The following is a 15,939-nucleotide window of genomic DNA, read 5'->3' as shown; positions in this document are numbered from 1 at the left end:
TTTTTGGTAATGCAATTGGTAACCCATTTGATTTGGAAGAGACAAGCAGCAACAGGTACAGATTTTTGGAATGATAGTGTATCATCAAATCTGGAGAAGAAGCCTTTGCTTCCAATTATTTGGGATTTTTGCTTCCTTGTCTCTGAAAGCTTTCCTCAGGTTGGAAGTAGAAAGTGTGAACGTCTCGTGGCCCCCAAATTTCTGCCTAGAATGGGATTAGAAGCAGAATTCTGATTGGTAAGAGACTTTCAAAGCTGCATGTGTACAAGTCTTTAGGACTTTAGAGCTCACAAATATTTATTGTTTCTGGGACTTCCTTGGTAGAAATCATTGAAATGTTGCAAACAGAGAAACTAGTGGTTATAATGATAATGGCATATCATTATTCTCTCTTAGTTTACATGATAAACTCCCATCGTTGTTATAAGTTTGAAATATCTGACCACTGTCATACAGCCAGTAGATGACCAAGCTGGGACTTTTGACAGGTATAGGCATTGTGTGATGATAAAAGAAAGGAAGGGCACTGGGTGTGGGTGGGTAGTTTGGTTTTCCCAGTACTCCACTTTCACTCAGTCTGACTCACCTGTCCATCAGGGGAGGCTTGCATGTTGCTACAATGCTGAGCAGTTTTCTGGGGGAGCTTTTACACTAAGATGGACTAGAAAGAAAGGCCCAGAGATTTTTCATTTGAAAACCAGGCAAAGAAAATCATATGGCTCAAAATGGTTGGAAGTATGCAATAATGAAGATGCCTCAAGACTGGAAGCATTTTGTTCCATGTTGTGTGTGGTTGTTATGAGTCTGCTGCTAACTTAATGGCAGTGAAAAAAAACTTCTTGATGATACCAAGACCTTTGTGATAGGACCTCATGTAATTCCTAAAGAACTCTCTGGGGTGTAGTTGCCACTAGGTGCTGAAGTCATTTCTTGAAGCCGCCCCCCCCCCTTTTATTCCCCAATGCCATCAATGCAACTTGGGGTTTTTTTCTCCAGTACCTTTAGATCGTGATCATATGCTACCACCTGAAATTATTAAAGGACAACCTATTCTTTTTTTGTGGGTTTTCTTTCTTTCTTTTTAAAATCATTTTATAGGGGGTTCATACAATTCTTATCTTTGTCCATACATCTATACATCCATTGTGTCAAGCACATTTGTACATTTTTTGTTGCCATCATCATTCTCAAAACATTTGCTTTCTACTTGAGCCCTTGATATCAGCTCCCCATTTCCCCCTCCCTTCCCACTACCCCCTCCCTCATGAACCCTTGATAATTTATCAATTATTATTGTTTTGTCATATCTTACACTGTCGGACATCTCCCTTCACCCACTTTTCTGTTGAAAGGACAACCTATTCTTTCTGGTACCGTGACTCTGTATATTCCTTCCACTTGATGGTGTAGTGGGTTATACTTTGGACTGTTTGAAACCACCAGCTGGAGGCTCCGTGAGCGAGAGAGATAAGGCTTTTTACTCCCGTAAAGTACAATGTTGGAAACCCAAAGGGGCAGTTCTGCTCTGCCCTATAGGGTCACCATGCCTCAGAATTGACTTGATAGCAGTGAATGTTTGGTTAACAGCCTTCAGTATTTTGCCCATAGAATCCTTCAATATTGCATTTCAGGTTTGGATGTTTTTCTTCAGTTCTTTCAGCTTGAAAAATGCCAAGTGGGTTCTTCCCTTTGGTTTTTAAACTCCAGGTCTTTGCATATTTCATTATCATACTTTCTTTTGTCTTTTCCAGCTACCCTTTGAAATCTTGTTTAGCGCTTTTACTTCATTTTTTATGCACTTTAGCTACTCTATTTTCAAGAGCAAGGTCAGAGCCTCATCTGACATCCAATTTGGTAGAAAGAACCACAGTTAGTTTGTCTTTTTAGTGACCTTTTGCTTTCTTCCTTGATGATGGCCTTGGTGTCTTCGCACAGTTCATCTGATGTTCGGTCGCTAATGTTCAGTGGGTCCAATCCATTCGTGACATGGTCTTGAGATGGGATATATTTAAGGTTCTATGAGGTGTATTTTATCATTGCCTCTATTTTTAGGTGAATAATTCATGGTCCAGAAAGCTTGAGGAACTAGCACAGGGTTAGACTGTCATGGTGGGGGTTTTGAAGGCAGGCAGATGGCTCTACCATACATGCTCTTGAACCAGATCCTATTCTGCTCATGTGCATATTGAATACCTTCTAAGAACTGGGAGAGGAGCCTGAAGAGTGAGAGGAGAGAGATGAAGTAGGTTGTCACTTTGCCTTGCAATTCGTGAGTAGGCAGTCAAGGGTGTGATAGAGTGCAGGCAGGAGAGTGGAGACATTTGAGGATGAGAAAAAAAGAGGATAAAATCTGACACCATGCATGATATTCTTGTGTGTTTATATGCTTCTTCTATTCCCATAAACAGTCACAGTCTCAGAAACCCACAGGGGCAATTCTACGCTGCCCTATAGGGTTGCCACGAGTCAGCATCAATTCAATGTGATAGTAGTGAGTTTATTTTTTTGCTAAGTGCATAATTTTTTCCCTACTCTTGCACAAGTGTCTTATTGAATAAGGCTCTTTTTTTAATTAGAAAGTGTTTACTTCTATGCTTTTTAGGAAAATTATTTTGTACTATAAATACCAAGCAAATCATTTGTCTTCCATTAGATTCTAGAGATGTAAGCATGGTGTAGTTCATTATTGGCTTTCCTTTCAGTGCATGTGCCCTTTAGCGTTCGTATTCAGCGTTTACCAGTTAACCCAGTTGCTGTCATCTTGGAGACGTGGTTTTTGGCATCTGGGATGCTGTTTCTCTTACTACAGCAGTGCTGGCTTTAGTTCGTGATGACCTTATCTTGAAAAAATGTTGTTGCTGGAGTTTGGAATGGTTCCTTTTGTCCGATGTTCACACACATAACCTCAATTTACAAGATTTGACATTGCTGCTAGGCTCGTTCTGTGAGTATTGGCGAGAACTGTGGGCATGCCTGTAGGCTCACTTGATTTATATAAGAGGTGAAAATGTGAGGACTTCCTTCATCAGGTTTGGGCATCGAGGGTTATGTATGCTAGCCTGTACAAATGAGGTGGCATGTGCACTCTTGATCTAGTTTCTGGGTTCTTATGAGACTGGAATTCTTGTTTCTTGAATAGTTGATGGAACCATCAGTGAAAACATCTGGGGCTGGAGGTTTTCCTTGTGGGAAAATGTGAACCTTTTAATGACTATTTTTCTACTCAGGCTTACTATTCCTTTTTTATTTCTTCTTGGTAAGTTTTTTGTCCCTCCCCCCACCAGGATTTGCCCATTTTAATCCAAATTTCCAAAATTATTGAATACAGTTGACCTTAAGATACTATTATCTTTTATATGTACATCATTTGCAATTACACTGTATTTGTCAGTCTTCCCATTGGTTGTTCTCTACTGGTTGTAGCTCAAGGAAATTCTCTGTCTCTTGATTTTCCCAGAATTGTTTTCTCAAAGAACAACTTTGGTGGTGTTGATAATCTGTATTTAATGTCTTTTATTTCAATGTCATTTTTTGGCTTTTCATTAGTTGCTTCTTATTTTTTATTCATTTTTCTGTTTTTTGTGTTGTTTGTTTTTAAAATTTCTTGACATTGAGCTTAACTCATTAATTTTATACCTTATCCTCTTCCTAACATGTCTGTTTTGAACATAAAAATTCACCCTAAAAGCTCTTTAGCTATAGACCACCCATCTTAAAATGTTATGCTCTTATTATTATTCATGTCAAAATAATTTTCAAAGTACATTTTTTTCTTTGACACATACATACGTTGTTTAGAAAAATTACCATTTTGCTATTCCAACCTAATTGTGTTGTCAATTTGTCTTTTCCAATTCTGTCAAAAGTTGTGAGTTTTTTATACCCCAGCCAATTAAAAAAATATTCCAGGTGTATTTGAAAAAACCTGAATTTAGAAACCCAAATAGGAATAGCAGAATCACTTCTCAACCTTTAAGAACTGAAGGAAAAAAACTCCAGTTGCAATGTTGAAGGATTAGAGGAGCAAAATATTGAATGATTCAAGGGGTAGCATATGATTAAGAACCTACGGTATTCAGCTGTGTGATCACAAAGTGCTGAAGGGATCAGTTATCAGACATCAAAGAACAAATATCATATCGTTGTGTGCTCACCGCCCCGATACGATCACTGAAGACAAATGGGTGCATAAGCAAATGTGGTGAAGAAAGCTGATGGTGCCCAGCAATCAAAAGAGATAGCGTCTGGGGTCTTCAAGGCTTGAATTGATTGATTATATTGTAAATATTTCCCCTCCACTACTACGTTGAGTCATAATGATCTTCTCTGGAGATCTTTGCTTCTTTATCCTTTATGTTTCCTGGTTCTTTTTTTTAAAAAAAAATTAGTTATCCAAATAACCAGAGGATCTTAAGAAAACAACCCTGAGATTATCTGATTTCTTTGACAGTTGAACGATTCAAGTCAATTGCTTTTTCACCTTTTGTTCTTGCTTTATCCGAACTGAGAATCTCTCCGGCACCTCCCTTTCTAACTTCCTCTTGCGCTAGTCTTGTTAGCTAATACTCAATGTAAATATCTCAAAGACACAGACCTTTCCAGGACACTTGGTTATTACTCACGTAAAACATATTGATCGTTGCATATATCATAGCAACCATGGTATAATCAAACACGACCAGTTAACCAGAGAATAGTCTAAACCTAGACCACTGCCTACAGTGTATCAAACGATCTCACCACCCCTTTTAAATCTTGATTCTTTAATTGTTCCTTATCTAGATGAAAAATATCTAGTTATGTTTATCATTTATTACCATCAAAATTTGCCCTTTTAAAAAATTATACTGATAGTATTTTCTGACATTGAAGAGCTTTAGAACAATTTTGCAGAGTGGTCCAAGTCTGAGCCATGGAATAGTTATGTAGCCCGTGGTCTGCACATCCTCAGAGTTGCCATTTACATTAGAGTTGACAACCATAAAATGTGGCCATGGGACAAGGTGAATCTGGGATAACCTTTATACATGGTTGTCTAGTGTCAAGGTATAGATTGTTTTGTTTAAATGCTAGAAAATAGCTTTCTCTGTAAAGGATGCTATCTCAACAGCCATCTTTTGCACCTTGACAATTAGCTGAGAGGTGGTGGCGCTTCAAATCATCTTTGATGATTACCTAAGTAGCTTTGAACGAACCTAGCCTTCCCCAGACAATGAATGTCCCAGTTTAAAAGTGAAAAACTACTTTTATGTTTTCAAAACCCACACATTTTTCTTTTTTGATCAGTGACACTAGAGTCTTTATGAGCTAGCAAGGTGTTCCCTAGTTTACTCAGAAGGCAATAGGAGCTACATGCTTCAAATACCACAATGTTTCTTCCGTTAGCAAATACATATTTAGCCTGGAGGAAGATCATTCCAAAACTGACAATTAAAAGTAGGCTTTTCAGAGGTGTCCATTCTATAGTGAGTTACGAGGTGACCCATCTACAGTAAGTTCTTTTTGAGTCAAATGCTCTTTTAAAAATGACTGTTGGAATTGATTTTCCTTCCTTCTAGCCTTTCCTGTTCTCTTTTGGGAGTTGAATACATGCTCTCTTCAGTGCAAAGGCACAGTTTATTTTTATCAGAGGCCTATATCCAAGCACATAATAACCCATCATTATGTACCATGATTAATTTAACGTTGACCGTATCTTGCACAGCACTTAGGTCCTGCCCTAGGAGTTGGCAAAGCTCAAGAATGAGTCAGCAGAAATGATGAAGTTGTATAATCACATGGTTAATTTGTTGATTCATTCCATCTGATGGGCTCAAAACAGTTTCCCTACGAGACAAATTCTCAGGAGATTGACACAGTGGCCTGGTAGAAAGAGTAGGTGTCTTACTAAACAACCAGATGGCCTTGACCCAGTCTCTTGGAGTACACTGGGTCTCTTCATCTGAAGATTGAGGCTTTGAGGCTAGGTGAGTTCTGAGTTCCTCCCCGAAACAAACTGCACAGATACTTCTTGTGAATTAAATCACAATTAAGTCAACAAAGAAATAACCAGTTCCATGTAGAGTTGAACCTATGGCATTTGTACAAGAAAGAGATTTGCATTCCACTTTTTTTTTTTTTGGTAAAATTTGGTTCACTAAAGTGAGAGTTTGTTTTGATTGATAATGCTTTGGGAGGAGGAACAGAGTTCAGAATTTCTAAAAACATATTCATTTTTAAGCTGTTAATTGAAACATTTATAATATACCTATAGGTGTACAACTCATTGGATTTCACAAATGGAACACATTCATGTAACTGGCACACAGGTCAAGAAACAATATTATATGCATGTCAGAAGCCCTCGTGCGCCCATTTCTGATTATTCCTCCCTATTGCCAGTCCTCAAAATAACCAAACTCCTGATCATTTCCACTATCGATTAGTTTTGCTGCTTTTGTTCTTCCTATGGATGGAAATGGATATAATGTACATTGCTTTGCGGTTGGCTTCTTTGGCTAATACTATGTCTTCGTGATCCACCAATATTGTTTACTGTAGCTGAGGTAGACGCTTACATTTTTCCTCAAGAGAGACATTGATCTGTCTTTGCCTAGCTATATGAACATTCTCATTGGCGAGAATCATTTGGGAGGATCGATAATATGTCATTATGAACAGAGAGCAGATAAAAAGGCTGAAGGGGAGGACACATTTTAATAATGTATTTACATATTATTGAATAATTGGTAAATCATACCATTTATGTGTTTTTAAAATGGAAACCCCCTTTTTTAAACAATTTATTGGGGCTCATACAATTCTTTTCACAGTTCATACATATACATACATCAATTGTATAAAGCACATCTGTACAGTCTTGGAAACCCCCTTGATAGGGAAAAACTCACTTGGTGTCTTGGTTCAAGACATTAGCACACCATAGCCATGGAAAGAATTACTCCTCTGGAACTGGTAAATTACAGGCTTCTGAAAGATTGCCAGCTTTTCCACGAGACCGAGAAACCATGGTGTATCTCTCCTATGCCCTCATCCTCTAAAATGCTTTCTCTACCTTATTTTCAACATTGAAATGAAAACAACAGCACAGTGCAGTTGCACTCAAGTCAATTCCAACCCATGAGGATCCCATTAGTATCAAAGTAGAACTGTGTTCCATGGGATTTTCAATGACTGATTTTCTTTTTCTGATGTTGATCACTAAACCAGTCTTTCAAGGTACCCACTTCTGGACTTGAACTGACAACCTTTTAATTAGCACTGAGCACATTAACCATGTGTGCTACCCAGAGACTCACCCTTGACAGAAAATCCCCAAACCCCAATGTCATTGAGTCAATTCTATATAGGGTTCCTGAGACTGTCAATCTTTAGAGGGGCAGACAGCCTCATATTTCTCCTGAGGACATGGATTTGAACCATGGTCAGTAGTAGTACAACAGGGCTCCTTTCCACCCTGGACATATGAGATGCAAAATAGACCTTTGTTAAATGAATGAATGAAGAAAATAGCTAATGTTTATAATGCATTAACAGTGGAGACCAACATGTATGTATCTCTTGTTTAATCACCTTGGAAACACTATTGGCTTGATACTGTGACCACAATCTGCTAGATAGGGCAACTGGACCTTTGGAAATAACTTGTTCATACTCATCCAGACATTACCTGGCAGGGCTGGGACCTTTGTTTCAGTGCTCCTTAGTCTTCACTGCTACGCCCGCATACACCCTCTAGAGTTCCCAGAGGTTGCCATGGTGCTTGGATTCACAAGTGTCCTTTGGGAAAGAGCTCTACCAACTGACAACACATAGAACCTGATTTGCTCGGTCCACTTCCCCTCTGGTTGTGTCCAGTGGGCTTTCTCTGCCCCTCCACTGTGTGTGAGCCCAAGGATGGGCTGTAATATTATCTAGTTGATGTATTCCTCCCTCAGTGTCCAATGGTGACTGTCATGAGGCCATGTTGATCAACTGCTCAACCAGAAGAGGAACAGATTCATTTGCAATATTTGCTAAACAGTTGCCACTTATTTATGCCACACTCTTTCTAGGCCTTGTCCCACCTCCACCACGTGCACTTCGCCTGGTTAACTTCTCTCCAACCCTCATATCGTCTTATTAGGTACATATTGGCCTCGAGAAATACTTGTTAGATGAATGAATACATGAATGGTAAATGAGGATTTTAGATTAATCTCTGATACAAGTTTTGCTTCTTAAGAAATATTGACTGTCCTCCTGACTCCTAAAAATGTAAGCAGTAACTATGAAATAATATGCATAAAAGAGGAATGCAATATATCTATCCTTGAACAGTTTGAGATCCCAAAAAACGCATTTATGAAACAAACAAAAACCCTAAAATATACTCACAGCTGGACCAACAAACAAAAACCCTAAAATATCCTCACAGCTGGACCAACAGAAAGCATCGTGATAAATAGAAAGATGACATTGTCAGGGATTTCATTTTTCTTGAATCCACAATCACTACTCATGAAAGTATTAGTCAACAAATCATAATGTATTGCATTGGGCACATCAGCTGCACGAGACTTCTTTATATGCTGTCACTTTGAGGACTAGTCATGGCATGTTTAATTGCTTCTTATGCATGTGAATTCTGGACACTGAATAAAGAAGATTGAAAGAGAATTGATGCATTTGAATTATTGTGTTGGGGAAGAACATTAAATACATCATGACTTGCAAAAGAATGAACAAATCTGTCTTGGAAGAAGTACAGCCAGATTGCTCCTTAGAAGTGGAGACTACAAGTCTTTTTCTCACATGCTTTGGATTTGTTAGCAGGATCTCCCTGAAAAAAAGGAGATCATGCTTCATAGGGTATAGGGTTAGTGGGGGGGGAGGAGACCCTCAAGGAGATAGATTGACACATTAGATGCAACCCTAAGTTCAAACACAACAGCAATTGTGAGGATAGCACAGCACTGAGCAGTGCTTAATTCTGCTGTACATGAAAGTTGCTGTGAGTTGGAACTTAACAACAAAAACTATCTCCAAACAGACCAGGTGCCATTGACTCCAACTCTTGGCGACACCATGTGCCTCAGAATAAGACAGTACATCATAGGCTTTTCATGACTTTGACCTTTTGGTCACCCTCCATTCGGCTCTCAGTATTTCCTCTCAGATACATTGCTCTTTATCAAACCCCACCCTGCATTATATGCCCTCCTCACCATCAATTTTAGAACTCTTGTTCCCTTATCTCTGAGTGAGTTGGCTCCCCACTTCTCCTCCACGGCCTCTCCTTTCCCATGTTCCCCCAGAACCGCTGGTCCCATCGTTTTCTCCTCAGAATTGTTTGTCCTGCCTAGCTTATATAGATAGACATAGAGCGAAATGAAAAGGAAAACACAAACAAACAAACAAAAACAACAGATAGTTCCAGGTCTGTCTGCTGACCCTTATGTATGTTTTCCGATCAAGTCTGATGAGGTGCCAAGCCCTGTCCCCCAAGTCAGAAGTCTATTTTCTGGAGGCTTTGACTTTTTGGAAGCAGAACACTAGGACTTTGTTTTTCCTGAGGCGCCTCTAGGTGGGTTTGAACTGCTGACTTTTTGATTAATAGACAACGTTTAACTTTTTGTGCTACCCAAGAACACCAAGATATAAAAAGGGGTGGGTTATGTATAAGATCCTGAAACCATTTCTGATTCTTAGCAGTCTTTATTCAACCTTTACATGGTGATAATAATTATGTATGTACTATTTTGTGCTTTAATTTTTCTTCTCTTGATATTTCACATGTATTGGGTTTTCCACAAAGCCACATGAACTACCTTGCTTATCATTTAAATATAGCTGGGTCGTTGCTGTTCTTAACTGCTGTCAAGTTGGCTTGTGACTCAGTCACTTCCTGCACAATGGAATGAAATGTCTCTTGGTCCTGGCCCATTCCCATGATCAGTTAAGGATTGTGAGTCTTGGGGTATTCATAGGCTGGGGCTTGGAAGTAGATTGTCATGTGTCTCTTCCTAGTTTTTCTTAGTCTGGAAGCTCTGCTGAAATGTGCTCTGTGGCAGCACACAAGCCTCCACTGGCCATTGGTTGGTGGAGGCACAAAGACGTGCCTTGGTTGGAAATTGAACTCAGGTTTCCCACACAGAATGTGATAATTCTACCACGGAACCACCATGGCCTTGTTCCTGTGAGGAAACTCTCTAATAATAAATATATGTTTTGTGTTCTGTATTGCTAATTATCTGGGGCAATAATCATTTAAAAGATGCAGGATTACAGGTTTCTTTGTTGGGGAACTAACCTTTGGGGTATTGTATCTTGGTTGTGGCAGCTATGATTATCTGTTTCCTCCTGATTTCATTCCAGGATGTTCTTCTCTGGAGGGCAGTACAGTCATGCTGGTAAACCTGAAGAACTTTTACTGACATTCAAGATATTCCTTGTCATCATTTGTCTTCATGTTGTCCTGGTTACATCCTTGGAAGGTAAGTGGATGTTTTGTTGGTTTTTTCTTTTGGGTTTGTTTTTCTGCTTGCTTATTTTTTAAAATACTGCATGAAAGCTAACTTTTGTATGGGACTCTAAGGGAGATAAATAAAGCAGTTTTGTTTTCAAAGGGATCTTTGAAAGCGTATGAAACAAGGAAAACAGATTCTGGAAGAAGGCAGTAACAAACTAGCTATACTGAGTTGTAGTATCTGTTCATGTAATTTCCAGAAGAATATAGTAAATGCAAAGAATCTTACATAGGAATTGATTGGGATGTTAATATTATTTAACCAGTGCTATTGAGTTGATTTTGGGCTTCCACTGTCATCCATAGCCTTCTGTCAATGAAATTTTCATAATTTAAGCTCTGATACCATTCCCTCCTTCAGATTTGGATATTTTTTCTATTTGCCATCCTTAGATGACACAGGCTGGTGTGCTTGTTCCATGCAGACTTAGTTGGCACATAACTTAAATGACTGCTTATTTAAAGACAAGCCTTAAAGACAACAGACACTATTCTTTCTGAGAGCTGGGCACCATCTTGTTTCTTCACCACACTTTGCTATAGCAGCCATAGCAGGGCCATGTCATAAGAACAAATTGTTCATAGATGGGGACTTTATACGTTCTTCCATGGATGGGCCTTGAGGCTATTCCCAGCTTCTTGCGATTGTTAACTATACTGCAACGAACATGGTCTGTTTGTGTTCTCTCCTTATTTGTTTGGGATATATGCACAGCAGAAGTAATGCTGGGTCATATGGTGTTTCTATTCCCTGTTGTTTTAAGTATTGTCAGATTGGTTTCCACAATGGTTGTACATATTTACAAGCCCATGAGCAGTGTATTAGCGGTCCAATCTCTTCACACCCTTTCCATCATTTGATGTTCTCTGTTGCTTTTTTTTTTATTGGCATATTATTGTGAATGTAAGATAATGTCTCATCGTTGTTTTGATTTGCTAGTGATTGTGAGCATTTCCTCATGTGTTTGTTAGCCATTGGAGTATCATCCTTTGGATTGTATATACGTGTCCTTTGCCTACCTTTTAAATGGACTATTTGTTTTTTTCTTATTGAGGTGTTGCAAAATTCTGTAGATTTTAGTAATTAGTCCTTTGTCTGCTATGTCATTGCTAAATTTTTTTCCCAATCAAGGGCTTCTCATTTTTGCTCTTTTAATGAAGTCTTTTGATGTGCATAAGTGTTTGATTTTTAATAGGTCCAAGTCATCTATTTTGTCTTCCACTGTGTATATTTCCTTTATTATATTTGGTAGTCCATATATGCTCTGTAATAGGGCCCTTAGGTTTGTCCCAATCTTCTCATTGATGATCTTGATAGCTCTGGGGTTTACATTTAGGTTTCTACTACATCTTGATTCCGATTTTTGTGCATGAAGTGAGATATGGGTCCTGTTTTATTCTGCTGCAGCTGGAGCTCCGGTTTTTTGAAGAGTTTTTTTTATTAGAAATAGGTGTTGGATATTGTCAAAGGCTTTTTCTGCATTTATTGATATAATCAAGTGGTTCTTGTTCTTGATTGTTTTTGTAATGTTGAAACATCTTTTCATACCTTGGATGAATCCCACTGGGTCATGATGAATTGTTTTTTATATGTTGTTGGATTCTATTGGCTAGAATTTTGTTGATAATTTTTGCATCTATGTTCATAAGGAATATCGGTCAATTGTTTTCTATCTTTGTCTGGCTTTGGTATCAAGGTTATGCTGGTTTCATAGAATGGGTTTGCTGGACTTTTCTATATTCTGGAAAAGTCTGTGTATAATTGGTGACAGATCTTCCCTGAATACTTGGTAGATTCCATCTAAGGAGCATTCTGATTACTTCTTCCAAGGCCTATTTGTTTATTCTTTTGGCAGTGCATAGTTCAAATGCATCGATTTTTCTTCAGTCTTCCTTATTCAATATCCAATTTTTCCATACAGATGAGTCGATTAAAAATGCCATGGTTTGGATCAGGCGCACCTTGGTCCTCAAAGTAATATCCTGGGTTTCCAACATTTTAAAGAGGTCTTGAGCATCAGATTTGCCTAACACAAAGGGTCGTTTGGTGTCTGGTTGCTGCTTCCATGAGCATTTATTGTGGATCCAAGCAAGATGAAATCCTTGATAACTCTAATATTTTCTCCATTAATTATGATGTTACCTATTGGTCCAGTTGTGGAGATTTTTGTTCTCTTTACATTGAGCTGTTATCTATACTTAAGGCTACCATCCTTGATCTTCATCAAGTGCTCAAGTCCTCCTCACTTTCAGCAAGCAAGGTTGTTTCATCTGCATATCCGTATCACAAATTCATCATAAACCTTCCTCCAATCCGATGCTGAACTTTTCTTCGTGTAAGCCAGCTTCTCTTATTATTTGCTCAGTGTACAGATTGAACAAGTATGGTGAAAGGATACAACCCTGACTCACACCTTTCCTGATTTTAAACTATCCCCGTGTTCTATTCACACAACTGCTTCTTGATGTGTGTACAAGTTCCAAAGGGGCACAATGAAGTGATACGGGAGTCCCATTCTCAAGGTTTGTTATGATCCACACAGTGGAATTCCTTTGCATAGTCAATGAACCAAGTAAACACCTTTCTGGTATTCTCTGCTTTCAGCCAAGATCCATCTGATGGCAGCTGTGATATCCCTTGTTCTGTGCCCTCTTCTGGATCTAACCTGAACCCCTGTCAATGCATTGCTGCATCCGTTGTTAGATGATCTTCAGCAAAATCTTACTTTATGTGATATTAATATTGTTCTCTAATTTGTGCATTGTGTTGGGTCATCTTTCTTTGTTATGAGTACACATGTGGGTCCTCTTCTAGTCAGTTGGAAAAGTAGCTGTCTTCAAAATTTGGGGGCATAGATGAATGTGTACTTCAAGTGCTTTATCACCTTGTTGAGACGTTTCAATTGGTATTCCATTAATTCCTGGAGCCTTTTGTTTTTGGCTAATGCTTTAAGTACAGCTTGGAACTTGTCCTGATTGGTGTCCCTAAATTTTATGTGTAGAAAGAATAGAATTACTGTATATGTCCTCAACAGCAAAATAAATAAAATTTAGGGCAAAAAAAATAAATGAACCGAGGGGGAAAAATCACTGTGTGATTGTCAGGGCCCAAATCCAGCCTCCCGACTTTCCTGATGAGTGAATGTCCGCAGGGTCATCCCTGGTTAGGAAGTGGCCGAGCCTGGGCTGGATGTTTTATCTCCATTCTCATGTTTCCGGGGATCGGGGGCGTTCTTCCCATCACAGGGGTAGATGAGGTAAGAGAAAAGGGGAGCGCTTCATCAAAATGAGAGCTGTTCAGAATAAGTCATTTACAAAAAAACACATTTAAAAGTGATGAACGTTTTTAAAAATACAAGGGATGTAAATAGAGCTGGGTAGACAGGATGGTGAAACCTACTCTGGTAGGGAAGCCCGAGTGGTTGCTCAAGGCAGCTGGATATGTTTCTTTATATACTGGCCCTAGAATATTTTTATTGTGGTTAAAAAATAACTATAGGGAAGCATTTGTCAATTCACTGATTTTTCCATGTACAATTCAGTGACATTGTATTCACCATAATCTTTTTTAAAAATTAATTTTATTTGGGGCTCTTACAGCTCTTATAACATCACATAGATCAATTGTATCAAGCATAATTGCATATATGTTGCCATCATCATTTTCTAATCATTTACTTTCTATTTGAGCCCTTGGTAGCAGCTCCGCTTTTCTCCCTCCCTACCTCCTTTCCACCCTCGTGACCCCTTGATAAATTATAAATTATTATTGTTTTTCTATCTTACACCGACCTCTGTTTCCCTTGTTTCTATTGTTCATTGCTCTGGGGGGAGGGGAGGATTATGCATCATGCATCAATCATTGTGGTTCCCCCTTCCTTTCCTCCTTCCCCCACCTTCTCCCTACCCTTCTGGTATCACTACTACCAATTGTCCCTGAGGGGTTTATCTGACTTGGATTCCGTAATCTTACAACCATCACCCCTTTCCAAGTCAGTCCACCACTACTGATGAAAACTTAGGACCCCCTAAGCAATGACTCCAGGAACCCGGTTGGTGTAGCGGGTATGAATTGGGCTGTGATCCACAAGGTCAGAAGTTGGAAATCTCCACGGGAGAAAGACAGGGCTTTCTACTCCCATAAAGAGTTACAGTCTTGGAAACCCTCTTGGGCCAGTGCTAGCCTGTCTTATAGGCTTGCTATGAGTTGGCCTCAACTCTCTGGCAGTGAGTTTGGTTTTTATCAACACCAGTTGTCCTTCAGCGCACCCAATTAGAGGGTTTATTTTTATTTAATAATCACTTAGTAGTTACATGTCAGCTGCTATTTTAGGCCCTAAGAAAAGGCTAAGGTCATTTAAAGGGCATCCAATAATCCCATTATTAACTCAGTTTTGCAGGCGAAGAGGCTGAGGCACACGTGCGCTCAGCAACTTGCCCTGGGTTGCACAGCTAGGACGCGGCAGCGCTGGACTGCAGCGCAGTCTGCTCTGTCTCAAAGTTTGTGTGTTCAACTACCACATGACACTGCCTTTTGTATTCGTAGCCACTCGGCTATGGTAGCCTCAAATGCTTGGCTTCTGTGCACCTACAGATTAAACCTAAAAGGCGGAATCTATCCATGTGCTAGCCACGGGGTGTTGGAATGAATGACCCACGTGGTTCATAGGCGCCTTATTCCTGAATACCTTTGGGCAAGGCAGGCTCTATTCAGTTCAGGATGCTTTGCATCTGGTTTCTGATGAAGGCCAAAGGGACTGACTTGCCAGTACTCTATCAGGTGATCAGTAACTGCTCTCTATGGGTCCAGCCTCACGAGCTGCTGAGAGGACAGTATCCCTGACCCCAGAAATATTACATTCTAGTTGGATTAGACTATGACACATGAGGGAATTAGAACCAATACAGACCATAATTGCTCCTAAATTGTGAGTCAGTGCTATCAGGCTCTAACATACGGTCAAATCTGTGGAGTAGTCTAAGGCTAAGCCACCTGTAATAGATGCTATTGGTAACCTCCCTGTATCCTTTTGACCCACCCAAGGGGTCACCTCCAGACAGTTCCCATGCATGCTGACAGCTCCCACGTCTCTCTAATAGGGAATGATCTAGGGCCATGGGGACATGCTTGGTCTGTACATGGGTCACCCAGAAGTGCCAGGGAGCCAACCCCCACCAAACAATGAGTTGTGGTTTCAAGGTCAATTTCTTCATCTCTCAGGGGGATGATTCTAAGATGTGTTCTGCATTATTTCCCAACATTCCCAAGCTGGATTGAGTCCTAAGGGCCCAGAGTAGGAACCTGTTTATTAAAGTATATGTTACTGCCCTTCTCTTCCCTGACTCATTTCCCCACTCCCTCCCTCTCCTTCCTGAGGTCTTCTCCATTTGACAAAAAGAAACCTTTCCCAGGGTCCAGCCAAACATTAGCA

General features: G+C 39.6%; 1 protein-coding gene across 5 annotated transcripts in view; it reads left to right on the top strand.

The window, feature by feature from the left end:
- ADGRG2 (adhesion G protein-coupled receptor G2) overlaps positions 1 to 15,939 on the top strand; it is a 120,297-nt gene that overhangs the window by 33,876 nt on the left and 70,482 nt on the right. For all 5 annotated transcript variants that reach the window (XM_075539629.1, XM_075539628.1, XM_075539627.1 and 2 more), the window contains exon 3: positions 10,357 to 10,475. In XM_075539629.1, coding sequence (XP_075395744.1) covers positions 10,358 to 10,475 — 118 coding nt within the window. In that variant the 5' untranslated portion in view covers position 10,357. The remainder of the gene's footprint in view (positions 1 to 10,356; positions 10,476 to 15,939) is intronic.

Source organism: Tenrec ecaudatus, chromosome X, assembly GCF_050624435.1.
Source record: "Tenrec ecaudatus isolate mTenEca1 chromosome X, mTenEca1.hap1, whole genome shotgun sequence".
In the NCBI taxonomy this organism is placed as follows: Eukaryota; Metazoa; Chordata; class Mammalia; order Afrosoricida; family Tenrecidae; genus Tenrec; species Tenrec ecaudatus.
Note: the sequence above shows the minus strand (reverse complement) of the source record. Positions and strands in the feature narration are given on the sequence as shown.